General features: G+C 42.3%; 1 protein-coding gene across 1 annotated transcript in view; it reads right to left on the bottom strand.

The window, feature by feature from the left end:
• The window catches only part of PDE4B (phosphodiesterase 4B), a 376,836-nt gene that overhangs the window by 33,860 nt on the left and 327,924 nt on the right, over positions 1-15,052 (bottom strand). The window contains 1 exon segment of the mRNA XM_032494515.1: positions 7,858-7,970. Within this exon segment, the coding sequence (XP_032350406.1) occupies positions 7,858-7,970 (113 nt within the window).

Raw genomic sequence — 15,052 nt, 5'->3', positions numbered from 1 at the left:
ATTTTAATTTTCAAGGAGTTCACTCAACTTCAATCTCTGAAGGTCTTTAGTTTTCAAAAGTGGTACATTTTAAAATTGCAAGTAATGAGCAGGAAGAGACATGTGACTCATGAGCAGAACTGCATGCTTTATAGCTTTTAAACTCTACTCCAGAAAGAGAAAAAAATGATCAGGCACTTTTTAAAGAGAAAAAGATTATCAGTCACTTCCCACAAGAGAAACAAAAGAAAAAGGAGTTTTACTGTCTTCTTCATTTCTAAATAACTTAACAGTCCTTTCTTTGTGGAAACACTTGGCTACTTTAAAGTAAATCAAACAAAGGAAGTTACAGTAAAATATCCAAGAGACTAAACAGTTTGGCACCAGTTGAGGGAAACATCACGTACAAGTGGGCAAGATGGACGGTGGCCCCGGCGGAGGGATGTGCAGGGAGGCACATCCACAACTGGCCCAGAGCCTTCTGGGGTGTGAAATCTATTGACTGCGGCACAAGTTTGCCCTGGCATCTTCTGGTTTGGTTAAGTCCTGGCTTCCAGAGAGCTGAGCCATCTCCACTTGCTGAGCACATTTGTACCCAGAAGTGAAATGTTTTGTAAGAATAACGCAAGAGCAAGCCCCACCCTCGGCCTTTTCTTTCATAGGTAACAATGGCACAGATTTGGGGAGCTTTCTAGACAGGGACATACTCTAAAGAAAAAAAAAGAGAAGAAAGAAGTATAGAAAGATGTAAAACAAACATTTATTCCCTTTACATAGTTTAATTCTATTTTTCAAAGCTAGTGAACTAGACTTAGACTTGACATTCTAAACATAATTATCTGATTTTTTTTTTGATGTGGAGAGAAAGGCTCCCCTTAAAATGATTCATTTATTCTATTTTGAGAATATAATCTATCAGCTAGCCAGAGATGCACCAATCAAAGGTAAAGTTCCTTCACTTCATCCCTGCTTGCTTTTTAGAGATTTGTTCACTTAGGGACTTTCAAGTGAGTTAAGTAGAAAGATTGGGCTAAACAGCTTAGAATTCAGTGTAGGAAATGGTTCTATATAAATATGGATGCAGAAATATTTAAATTAAGCAAAACAGATTGCAAATCAAATTTAGTACAAAGCACTAAACAACTTTCAAAGTCTTTGATTTAAGTTTTGCTAAGACTAGAACTTGGAACACTGAATTACACCCTCAATAATACAACTCTGTTTTGTCATAGGAAGAGTGACTGAAATAATGCTGGGTGAAGAATAAACAGCTCAGTTTTCTATTTCATCTCTGTATGAAGACAAATCCAAGGAAGACAGTCTACAAGTTCCTTCTAGGAAGTTTTTCTGTACTAAGTACTAATTATTGCTACCCTGATCCTCTGTTTTATGGTCATATTGCGTGCACTGGAAAGGGTATAGTGATGATGAAATTACCCCAATTATTTGAATAATTAAAAATTTTAAATAATAATAATAGCCTCTCTCCTTTTTTTTTTTTTTTTTAATTTTGGGAGGTGGGTAAAAAGGGAACTGAGGTTATCTTCGGCCATGTTAGAGAATTTGGGGAAACGAACAGATCTTGAATTTAGCAAACTGAGCCACAATAAGCAGTGGATTAGTTTAATATCATTATTTACCATTTTATGGTGCTTTATAACCATTTCCTGTAACTATGGTTAAAATCCTTCTCCCTCTTCTATGTTAATAGACACTGCTTCCCAGCCAAGAAGATGAGCTGGAGGTTAATAATGGCCAGTCTAGAGGCCCGGAATATGGTAACTGCAGATTAGGATTTTGAACCAGACCTAACCATCAGTGATGGCCAGAGGTAGAAGAATAAGATCTCCCAGAAACCACAACAAAATTCCCTTCTAAGAGTAATTAAATATCTCTGTATTTCTGTATTTATCCGTCCCATTGGGATCACTGATGGTGAGTCAGATGGCCCTGGGTATGAACCCCAGTTTTCATCTTTACCTTAGGCCATTTATTTCAACTTTTTAAGCCTCACTTTAGTCATCTGTAAAACGGGGATCATAGCAGTAACTACTCTCAAATGCTTGCCGTGAGTATTAACGATAGAATGTAGATAAGGAGTTTAGCACAGTGTCTGCCCACAAAGTATACACCTGTAAAAATAGATGACTGTTTTACTATGATTGTTCTGTCGACAAATGCAAGAGCTGAAGTAGACCATGGAGACAGTCTTCCCCAACAATTTGGTTTTGTAGTTAAGAAAAGATAAAGATTCTCGTAATAGCATAAAATGGAAAAGAACCTGAAGAAGAACATATTTATATATATACAAATATATATATAACTGAATTACTTTGCTGTACACCTGAAACATTGTCAATCACCTATACTTCAGCAGAAAAAAAGAAAAAAATAGAGATTCTAAAGGATTTAATTGTTTAAGACATTCACCTAAATAGTAGTAGAGCTAGCACTCAAACCCGTGGCTTACCCCCAGGCTCTTTTCACTTGGCTGCCTTCAATTCTATATTCTATATATATTCTGCCTTCAATTATATATTCTATATACAATTCTTGAGAAATTCTTTTCTCAAGAGAGAAAAGTTGGATCAAAAAAATGTATGCGTCCCCCACTTGGCTGTCAGAACTGACTTTTATTCTATTCTGCCCTCTAATCTGAGGTCTCCTCTAACATTTGTGGGGCCACATACCAGAGTACGAAAGGATAGAAACTGAGCTACCCCCAGTACTCCTGTGACAGACATCCCCTTCCTCGTAGCTTGGAAGGCCAGGTTGAATGTAGAAACCTTGAACTTCGTGGATATGGTAGTGCAGGGGGCGCCAGCTCTTGGACCACGCCCTGTCCCATTCTTTCCCCAGTCCTAGCATCACCAGGGACCTTGTATGCAGGCCCCACGTGGACACCCTCTGCCACAGCCTGCACGTCCAAGCTCCCCACAAACGACTCTCTCAAGCCAGACTGCTGCCTCTTGGCTACCCTTTGGGCCTAAGGGTGTGCTCCCAGCACATCTGGGAAAGAGGCCCGTGCAGTCCCTGGAAGTGAGTTCAAAGCCATGTGGGCAGAGAATGTGGGGATCCAGTGGATACAGTATGGTCTGGAAAGGGGAGCACAGATGTTCCTTTGAGCCAGCAGACTCCTTGCCTTGCCTCGCCTCCTGGAGCAAAATGCAGAGACAAAGACTGGGCGAAGACTCTGTAAGCACAGGGCCCAGGAAAAGAAGCTCTCTTGCCCTAAGGGAGGCACTGCTCTAATCATGCCATTTAATTTGGGGCAAATGTGGAATTAATTCCTTCCAATAATTGGTTAGCTGCCTCCCATCTTCCCAACAGAGTTCTAAGATGAACCTGTTAACCAATAAGATCTGTTTCCTTTCTGCTGGATCCAACAATTCCCATCCTTATTGAATGGATAGTTAGATAGAAAATGACTCACCCAATTTTAGGGCGATCAACCGATCACATTCTAGTGCCATGCAGCTTGGGTCCCAGGTGGCTCGAGGCTGGGAGAACTGTATGACTGTATGACTTTATTCCCTCCCACCCAAGAGCACAGGCCATTAGTTGGCTTCACGTTTGGTACTCCCATACAGCCACACCTGAAGAACTGGAAAAAGAAACCTGCATAGCCAGGAGGACTCATTTCCCCTGTGATGGTATCTGCAGCTGACTTCATGATGCCCTTAGAGAAAAAGGACTGTATCTCTGTCTATCTCCCATTCCCATCTTAGAGACTCCTTAGCAAACATTTACTGTAGTCCTAGGTCCTGCTGCTTCATTCTAAAGAAAGTACTGATATGATTCAGGACTGCTCTTTTCAACAATGGAACCTCTATTTTCATGATAAAGCCCAAAGCTTTGTACTACACAGCAAAGAGCCCCAGGGCAAAGCTAGTTGAGAAAGAAAAGGGTAGTGGAGGGCTCTTGAGGGGAAGTTAGATCATCGAGTAGCTGCTTGAACACAGTTCCTTCCTGGGTATCAGAGGATCTCAAAATATTTCATCTTTGAAAAACATTCAACAAGTCAGGTATGAATGACCCCTTTGACATTTTTCACCTGAAAATTTCAGGCAAGAGACTCTGCCTAAGCTCCCTCTGCCCCATTGGTCACAACTCCGCCTCTCTGGGATTGATCTGGGTCGATCCTTCCTCAGCCACTGTTGTTGCAACTCTGTACTTTTCTGCCTGCGTCTGTCAGGAAGGAGACAGGAAATTCTAGTCACCCTCACAGCAGCTGCGCCATTCCTCCTCTCCTCCTCCACTGACGTCGGCTGGCTTTGGTGACATGAGGTCAGGAACTGAGCCACAGTCAGGGTCAGGAAGATAGGTCAGTGTTTATGCCGTTGTTGGGCTGGGGACCCTGCTGAGGCTATTTGCTTTCTTCCTTTCTATACTGTTTCTCTTTCCGTTCCTCTTTTTATAATGCGGAGCCAAAGCATCCTGTTTTCAAAACATCTGACTGTTTTTGCCACTGAGGAACTCATGCGCTGAGGCATTTTGCTGAAGTGTAAGACAATTCTTCTAATTCAGGAGGCGACAGAAGTTGAAACAAAAATTAATGAACAAATCTAAGAAGGCAATCTGTTGTTACAGAAAACAGCTCTCACGCCTCTAGCTAAACTTGGGCTGCTGACAGAAGGTTCACTGACATCCTTTTCATTTTGAAAGACAATGTCATTGCCTCGTAAAAGTCCTGCTTAATTTATTCCATCTTGGTGTAATTCTTAGGGGAAAATAATCTACATATTAACCCACCTGGCTGCATCTGTCTCTGTAATTCTGGAATTCCATTTGGCCTGGGGCCAGCATTAAGGGATGAGGGAAACTGGGGCCAAGGGGAAGACTATAGTTTCTGTTAAGTTACAGAATCAGCTCTTTATCTAACTCTCTGGGCTCTGAAGCACACTTGGAACAGCCAGTTGCAATCTTTGAGTCACAGTTTTCTTCAAAAAGGTTAACAAAAAACAACAAATGAACCAACACACATCCCTACCCAGATGAAGCAAATACAAAAGACCACTTGCTTTTCTTCCACTAGACACAGTCGACACCCGACCACCTGAATGTAAACTGGCACATCTGTAACCCCCAAAACACCTAAGCAAAACACTGGCTCTTCCATCACCAGCCCTTCGTAAGTTCAGAGATTGCAAACAAAATTCAGCAGTCACTTAGCTGCTTGGAACTAGAGACATATTTTTTTTACAAAGCTGGAGTGGATACTATTAATAAGTTATCATTTATTGAACTTTTACTGCACATCGGGGCCTTTGCTGAATGCTTTAGACGCATTATCTCAGTCTTCACAGCAACCCTTTTTATCCCTGTTTTTACAGATGAAAAATAAGTCTTAGAGCTGTTAAGTAAGTTGGCCAATGTCAAGTAGCTAGCAAATGATAGAGAGAGGATTTGAACCATGATCTTTTGACTCCAAAGCCCATGCTTTTCAGACTCCCTGTATAGAACACCTCCACACTTACTTCCAAGTCTGTGACTCAGATACTTGCCACGGCTCCTTTGTGAGAGTAAGCAAAAGATGACCAAATGAGACTACATAGTAATGATGATGATGATATTTTTAAACAGCAACTCAGATGGAACACTCAAAGAATTTTGACAATATTTAACATTGAAATGTGGAATTTTAGTTTTACCACATATAATTCAGGTCTCCCCCCCCAAAAAAAACTGCTATAGATCAATTTCTTTTTGGTGGCTATAAAGATATTTTCATTATATTATATGTGCCAGGGATTAAGCCTTCCCTGAGATGATTATCTGGATAATTAAGACTTTGGGGTGCCGGAGAGGGAGCTAAGTAAAAAGAGAGAGATCTTTTTAAAAATTGAAATTGACTTCAGCTGTCAGCTGCACATTGTTCATCCACTGGATAATTGCTTTGCCCTACAACCTTTCCACTGTAGCTCTAGAAATAGGTGAAGCGGCGTGCATTCTACTTAAGCTCACTGTGTCAGCATTAAGGTTTAGCCCTTTCTTTAGGGTTAGCTCTATTCAACTTTCATTGCTTCCTGCACAGGACACCATAAAGGAGGAGCGGAAGCCTGAAGCGATCGGAGTTCTCACTAGGACCTACACAGTGCCTGGTCTCAGAGCCTTATTAACTATTACACTGAATACGAAATTATTTGCAATACATTTGCAAGACAGACAACGTCTAATTTCAGCCCTCCAGACACAAACCTGGTTAGAGTCTACAACGCAGGACGCTCAAAATGAAAACTAATAGCAATTTGCAGTTTCTCAATGAATAATCGTTTTCTTCCTCTGGAGTTAGTTGCCTACTTTATCTGACTCCAGAAGAACGTTCAGCATATCCTTTACAGTGAAACTTGCTGATAAAACAACTACCCCTGAATACTGGATGACATCTTGCATTTGCATTAATGATCACCAAATGCAGAGAAGAGTCTCTGTGAATGCTTCAAAGCAGGCTAAAGCCTGTGTGAAAATCCTCCCACATGGACTCCAGTGTGGTTTGGAGAAGTTACGTAGTTAAGGCCTCTTCATGGGGAAGCAGTCGGTTGAGATTTACAACAGGCTGGAAAAACCCAGAATTTAGCCTTCAATTGAGAAGTTCAGAGAAAAGTCAGTAAATAGTTAAAACCTCAAACCTCTTTTCTTTTCCAACTTGAATCTGACCTAAAATTTGAGAGAGGGACTTATTTTATTTTATTTTTTGCCTTCATATTAACCAATAAACAAGAATAAGAAGAGTCCACTCTCCACACCCTCCACCCCAACCTTCAGGGCACATGCCTCCTCTGCTGGGATCCTTTGAGCAGGAGCCAGCAAGCCTACATAGGAAGGTGATGCTTCTAATCCCAGGAAAAAGGGAGGAGGGATACGCATGGGGGCTGGAAAGGGCATGTTGGCAGGTGTGGAGCAAAATCTCTTCCCAGCCCCTGAACCTTAAGACAGTAAGATAATACCTCAGGCTAGGATGACTGGGGATTCTGAAATGTATATTTATGAAGGCGCAGTGTTAAGGCTTTCAGTTAAAAAAATACACACACATATGTAAGTATTACATATATATACACACACATATATATATAATTAACATTCTCCAAGGGAAAAGTACAAACAAACAAAAAGCAACAACTCTCACCACATAAATTAGCACTCCAAATCCAGGTGTTAATTAAACAAATGATCTAATGATAAATAAAGTTCTTCAATACTAAGTTTTGTCTGTGGATTGTAAATAAAACTATTTCTTTGCTGTGTGGGTGGAACTTCATTTCAAATGATTCCATTTCGCAAAGCAGAAAACTTTAAAAAGTTTCTTTTTTGGAGACACAGAATATTTTTTTTACTTTCTCTAATTTCAGGTCATGCCAGCATCACAAAAGAAATGTATGAGAATCCCAGAATGTCCTTCTGAGAAGAATTTCAAAATTTATAAAGCTTCAGAGCAAATCATTCTGCCCATTGATATGCAGAAGTCACATTTTCTTGTTCAAAAACACGTCTATAACACCTAATTGCAATGCAGCATTTCCCCCTATGGATTCACTCAGATTTCATCTTCTTGACCATTGTTTACCAGAAAAAGCATTTTCACTTGTGCAGTGGTTTGTACACTTTATAAACACCTCTCACCTTAAACAAATTCCGAACCACATCAGTAAGAAATAAGTCTGGTTTCTGGGGCTTAAAGGATACTGAGGATTTTAAACTCTTGCTCTAACATCAGGATACAGGCAAAGAGTGGCCCCTGGGAACAGAGACATCGCAGGCAGATCCACAAAGCCTTCTGGCGGTCGCGTTCCCATGCACCCCAGCTGCAGGCAGAGGTCAGGGGCGCCGGGAGCTCCCCGCGGGGGTCACACTTTAATGGATAAAACGGTCCTCTCTTACCTTGTTAGAAGCCATCTCGCTGACAGAGCGGTAGGTCTGTATGGTCTCTAGCTGGTCTAAGCACCAGTCCAGTTCCTCCAGCGTTTCCATCGCTAATTTTTGATAAGATTCTTCTGCAAACAAACACACAGACATGTAGTTAGGCTGGAGTGGCTGCAGGCTGTCCATAGCCGAGTCACCGCTGCCGCCGCTGATCCCGGAGCTACTGAAGGTGGCCCCGTGCTCCTTCATTATTTGCGCGCCGACTCCTTCCTTCCAGCTCTCTCCACCAGGAGAACAAATCACCGTGGTGCTCTGCCCGGGACGGCTGGTGCCAAGTTTTCAGACACACGCCCCCCCCCCCCGCCCCCCGGCTGGATGAAGTGTCCGCGATCTACCAAGAAACTTCCTCCGAGGAAGAGGGCGGGGAGCCGGCTCTTACAAGCTCATCTGCATACATGATTCCTAAAACTAAAGGCAGAAGCCGTCAGTTTTCTCAGGCTGTCCCTGCCTTAGTCATCTCGGGGCTCTTTAGGGTGCTTGATGTCATTTCTGAGCGCTTGCAGCCTAGAGGAGAAGTGAGCAAAGCGTTTTCTCATTTGGCTTTTCTTCTAAATGAAACGTACAATCGAAAATTAGGCGGGGGTTGTGGCGGGGAACTGACAGTTACGTTGGAAGGCTCTCCAGTCATTCACTGGGGGGGGGGGGGGTGATGTGCCAATGTTGGAGTAACTTTTAATTCAGCAAACACTGATCCGCACCAGCTAGAAAGGAGAAGGCTAGTCCTCCCCTCTTTGGAGTCTCCCTTTTAAGTAGAGGCAAAATGAGGTCTCCCTGATAAGACTTCAGGCTCAGAGAGACTGTCTGGAGTTCTACGTGAACACATTTATTGGCCTGAGAGCCAGGCAGTTCTTGTTATACTAAACAAAGCGAAAACTTCTCTTCTGCCACTGCCAGGATCACAGGGAAATTCTGAACCGGACTTTCAGGTGGAGCCAGATGTGAACGCTGCAGAGTTTTTGATTAAAGCCAGGGTCTCTGATTTCTCACTGTGGGAATCTAGACTCCCTGTAAATATTTCTCAGTAGTCCATTCCAAAAATATTCCTTTTAAGATCATATTTTTCCTGGTAATGAAGCTCTTTTTAAGTGTTCACATCATGCCACCCTGAAGTTGCCAGGTCTAAACTAATACTTTAAGGTTACTGACTTAAGAACCCTATGTTAGTAAACACTGAAATTAATTTTACGAATGCTGGATGAACTGATAATACCATAGTTATAAAAATCAGTCAGACTCTCCTGCATATGCAACTGATTGTGAGGAGGACAACATCCATGAATTCTACCCAGCTTGCTGGAATGCAAGCACACAATAGGCACTAATAAAATTAAAAATCTCACATGAAATTCTATTATAAAGAAAAGACTACACACATTCCTGTCAGATTTAGAATACATGCTTCATATGTTCATACAGAAATCCTAGGGCGACCACATAGCTTTTTTATTATTATCTGAATAATTTTATGTGTGTGGCACTCAGACTTGAAGCAGAAAAGGGAATAAACAGAAGAATGATTCCAAGTGACTGGAACCACATGGCACAGACGCACATTTAAAAGAATAAGTGTTTTGTTTATTCCTTTCCCACACCCCGCAGATGCCTACCCCTCAGGATAAACAGGGGTTAAAATTCAACATCCTGTATGTCATACTTCAAAAGCCACAAAACCACTGGAGGTGACTTCCGCCATTTTTTTCCACACTTCTCAAAAATGTGCAGATGAGAATTGAGGTGTTTTTAGTAAAACTCATTTCAAGCCAGACCTGCACATACCTTCCCTCCTTTCTTCCTCAATTTGGCCATGCTGCTTCGTGCTTCAACATGAAGAATCTCCTCACTTCCTTTCTAGTGTGTCTGAAGAACCCATTCCCTGCCTCTATTTCTTTCCAGAAGAACCCTTCTTCCAAGGAAGCTTTTCCTGAAGTGACAGAACCCTCTGGCCCTCCTTCCTGACCTGACATAAAAGAAAAAGTCCCATCACCTTCCAGTGACTGGGGCTGCACTAACCTGGTGTCTTCCACATCACAACTGGTGGCTCCCAGTAACTCACATCAGATAGTCACCAGGATGGTGGGGAGGAAGCAGTTTGCTCACACATTTTGAATTGATTGATGTTCAAAATGGCTGTGGAATGATATATCACATTTCTCCTTCAGGAAGAGGCCAAAAGGGATCTGATTTCCACTCATGATTGACGAAGGGAACACAGTAATTATAGCAGCAGAAGCACTGAAGGAGGAGAACTCTTCAAAGATCTACCAGTTAAGTGCTACCCCACAGCTCATTCACTGTCTATTACACAGAACGAGGACACACGTGCCCCTGGAGTTGGGACAACAGTGAGATGTCAGTGACTGGCCAACAGATGTGGCAGGACCTTACTCCACTGCCCTCTCTTATTCTGCTCAGGCACAATATTTTGCAGGTAGAAAGTTAAATTTTGAAATTAATAGGATTTGTTCCTTCCCAGATTGTTAATTCATGGTCATGTCTTAATCCATGCATCCCATTTTAGAGACTTCTTATTACAGTAACTAAAGTAGGAGGCACTGATGTCGGAGTGTTGGAAGGATGGGGGCTTCAAACTCCTGCTACTCACAGGTACAGCCAAAGCAAGAAACCAGTGCAGCTCAGGACTGACCTGCACACTAGAATTATATAGCTCTAGCACAAGATCCGGTGCTTGGTATCCAGCAGGGAGTAACCACAGTTTCTGGGTATACTTGGGTGTCTCCAGGCTGATGGTACCTCTGCAGCACTGTGGGAAGAGCACCAGCTCTGGGGTGAGACTCATGCATTTTGACTTTCTCTCCTACCTCTACTGGACCTCTGTTTCCTACATCTTAAAATAAGGATAAGAATATTTATCTCATAAAGTTATAAAGAGATTATATGAGATAAAGTATATAAAGTGTCTCGCATGGTAGCCAGTTCTACGTAGGTGATCAATACACCAGAGTATAGTTATTAATGGCAATCGAAGTAAACCCCAAACCTGGTATTTGTGGGTGGGGAGGCATAGGAAGGGAGACAGAAGAATTGCACCTTCAACAATGGGTTTTATAGTCAGGATCAACTACATCACTTTCAGGGCCCAGTGCAAAACAAAATGCAGGATCCCTTGTTCAAAAAGCAGGAAAAAGTGTTGTGAAAGGTAGTCAAATACGAAGCGTTTTTCTTTCTTCTGGAGCCTCTCTCTCGACCTGTCATGTCGTGTTGTATTTTTTAAATAAACTTTTTATTTTAAAATAGTTCCTAGATTTACAGAAAAGTTGCGAAGATAATATACAGAGTTCCCATACATTCCGCCTCCAGGTTTCCCTATTGTTAACATCTTAAAATGGCACACTTGTTACAATTAATAAATGACATGGTGTGTTTTATTTACTCTTTAATATTGTGTCCCCCCCAAGCAGAGGGATACCATGAAGTGACTGCAGACCCTTATAAGACCCCAGAGGCCCTGCATCCCATGACTTTGGGTGCATGCACAACTTACCAGTTGCTGGGGTGCCCCTATCTGCCAGCTTCCAAACTGATGTGCTCTGTCTCAGCCCAAAGCAGGCTCTGGGAAAGTCAGACCTCTCCCTTCCCCACAGTACCAATACCCCAACCCACAGCAGGCAGGCAACCTCCAAGGTGATACCATATTAGAGAAGAACAAATCTGACTCCTTATGGTATCTGTTCCTTTGGCTTTAACCCTGTGCTCTGTTTCCTGTGCTTAGTCATGCTGGTTCTGCACCTTTTGTAACAGAATGTTGCCTATGGCCTGAAATGTACAGGAGAGCCTATTCTCAAGGCTCTGACCTTTAAGGGTATTAACACTCTTCCATTTACATAAAGGTAAAAAGTTGCAGAATAGAAAATAACATTTGTTTTGTTGGAGGTTTGCAGGGATACCATGACCTGACCCACATGAATAGCTGCAAAAACAAAGGATTCTAACACCAAGAAGTTTGCAACAACCAACCACACCCTCTCCCTTTTTTAGTATAAAAGGAGCCTGAATTCTGGCTTGGGGAAGATGGTTCTCCAGGACATTAGTCTGCCATCTTCTGGGTCTTCTGGTTTTCCAAATAAAGTCGTTATTCCTTGCCCCAACACCTCATCTCCCAGTTTATTGGCCTGTCATGCAGCGAACAGAATGAGTTTGGATTCTGTAACACTATCATTCTGCACTGGGATGTGCTAGATACCTGTGTCAGGGCTAGACAAGAGGTTCACCTCCACCAAGACACGGCCTCTGTCTACCATGTTACAGCCAGGCCAGCCCAGGGCAGGGATGGCTGCTACCATTCCCCATCTGAGACTTTGCAAGGCACACATGCCCAACTCAGACCCTCTCTGCACCTGGACCGAGGCCCCCCACTCCAGGAATGGACAACAGCAGTGGTCATGGGGTGGGGATAGGGAGCTGTATGCTGGATGAGCCCTGGGGTGCCAAGGATCAGAGAAACAGGAGGTAGGCAGGTGGCAGGAGATGAGACAGTACGTGAGCCAAGGCTCCAAGCCACTGGAGTATGTGCACCATCTTCCTATCAGACTTTACTTACATAACACAAGATCAAAGATAAAATGATTACTGCAAGTTTCAAGACTGATTATGGGGCCCTTCTGAGTAAGGGGCCCTGTGCAGCTGCACAGGTAACGTGCCCATGAAGCTGGTCCTGTTTCTTTTCTTACAAAAATAGCTCTGAGAAGGAAGGATGTTTAGCACCCCAGAAGCAAGTCTCGAAGGGATAAGAGCAGGTAATGGGACCATGGGGTGACCCTATTTGTCAAAAATTTCCAGAGGGAAAAAGGGGCAGGGAGATGCAACCTCCTTTCCTTCCCTTCTTTCCATTTTTCACTTCAACAAGAGCAACAAAGGAAGATTTACCTTCCTTCTGTAAGTCTGACAAGTATTGCATTTGACCTTGAGAAACAGGAAGAGAGGATGGATGAATAATTATAATCAAAATTAATCCGGTAATAATACGTGGCATTCATATAGCTCTTTTCTCAAAGGAGCTCCAAGCACACTACCCATTCATCCTTGCGACATCTCTGTGCGACAGACAGCTGAAGAGGTATGATTATCTCTAACTTACCTTAAGGCACAAGCTAAGTCAGAGGTTAAATTAATAGAGCAAGATTCCGGGCAAGACCATATCTTGGTCAATGAAATAGAGGATTCACCTCGGGGCTGAAAATGCATACATTCCTGAAATTGCTGCATTTAAAATGACATCTTACCCTTGAGCCTTTCCTATTTAAAATTGTGTAATTGCTTTCCTAAATGTTGTCATTTCTTGACTCTCCTCTTCCCTTTTCTGATGCACCTAACACAGCCATTAGCGCAGGGAGGCTATGCAATATTTACTCAGAAGATCTGGTATGGTTCTGGTTCTGCCTCTTGCTTCAGTAGGTGACCTCAGGCAAGTTACTTAAGTTTGCTGAGACTACATTTCTTCGCCTGTAAAATGAACAGGAGAATACTTACCCTGTTCTCACAGGGAAGGTGGAACTGGAGAATACACACAAAACCAGACTGTAAATATCTATAATGCACATTTTGTAAATATCACATTGGTTATTACTGATGGGATACAGGTGCATTGTAGAAAATTAGAAAATTACAGAGAAACAAAATATTTAAGATGATAAAAATCACATTTTTACCAAGCAGAGGGCACCTCTGTTATCCCTCTTGTGCAGATCCTTTCGTGTATGTATGAATATAATTGAAATAGACAACACTGTACCATCTGTTGAGTGACATTTTTTTTCAGTCAATGATCTCCCGTATTCTGCTTTAATAATTTTCCAGCCCAGCTAATACTTAGGTCATATTTCCAATATTTCTACTTTTTTCTCACAAATTCAGTAGAAACGTGTGTGTGCATGCATGCGTGTGTCTGTTAGCCGAGATGCTTGGCAGGAGAGATGCAGGGAAGGGTGAGAGGAAAGGGCAGTGAGAAACCTCAGCCCGGCTACAAATAGCGAGCTGCTCAGAGCTGGACAGCATGGAAACGGATTTTAGCAGTCATGAAGTCAGTGACCCAGCTGGTAACAGACGTCAGGTGCCCTGAAAGCTGGCCCCACACTCTGTGCAGGAAAGCACGATCTTATTCCTGACCTCTGCAAAAAGTGGAGACAAGGCCCCTTACATACTTAGATCATTTAACTTTGAAATATTATGACGGTTTCTCAATGCAGATGAGAAAACTGGGGCTTAGAGAATTCCCAAATCCACATAATTAGCAAGTGAAAGCATCACTATATGCCCAAAATATAAATATTCTACAAACTATGTCTAAATGCAATTTTTAATTAAGCTATGACTGACACACAAAAAACTGTGCCTGTTTCAGGCATACACCTTGATGGGTTTGAAGTTAAGTATAATGACACTGTCACCATAAACAATGTCATAAACTTAACCACCACCTCTAAAAGTTTCCTCCCTCCCCTCGTGTGTATGTGTGATAAGAGCATTGAAAGAGCTACCTTAACAAAGTCTTACGTATGTCACACAGTGTTGTTAACCACACGCGCCGTGCTGTACAGTAGGCCTCTAGGACTTACCTGGAGGATCTGAAACTATGTACCTTTTGACCAACACCTCACCAATCCCCCTTCGCCCAACCCTTGGTAACTGTCATTCTCCTCTCAGCGTCTATGAATTTGAGTATTTTAGATTCCTGATAGAAGGGATCTTTCTAAGTGAAGTTTTAACACAGCTTGGTATGTATCAGGAACATATCTGTCAAGACTCCCAGACTTTCTATCCCAAGACAATGCATAGAAAGTAAATGTAAATAACCTTTTGTTTATCTGCCTCGCTGAATCAGGCCCTTCTCACTAGAGAAGGTGGTACTATTTGCAAGGTTGTATGGTGGCTAAATAAATCAGAACAATTGCCACAGGCAACAAACAACAGGGATGAATCTCATAAACGTAGATGTTGAGCCAAGGAAACCGGAGATTAAAAAGCACATAAAAATATAATGTAATTCATATAATGTTCAAAAGAGTCAAACATGAATCTATGATATTCAAAGTCAAGACAGTGGTTACCTTGGAGGGCTCGTGACTGGGAGAGGACTTGAGGGAGACTTCCATGGGGCTGGCAATGATCTATTTCTTGGTCTAGATACTGGTGACCT

This window comes from Camelus ferus, chromosome 13, assembly GCF_009834535.1.
Source record: "Camelus ferus isolate YT-003-E chromosome 13, BCGSAC_Cfer_1.0, whole genome shotgun sequence".
Lineage (NCBI taxonomy): Eukaryota > Metazoa > Chordata > Mammalia > Artiodactyla > Camelidae > Camelus > Camelus ferus.
This window is presented reverse-complemented; position numbering and strand designations above follow the sequence as displayed.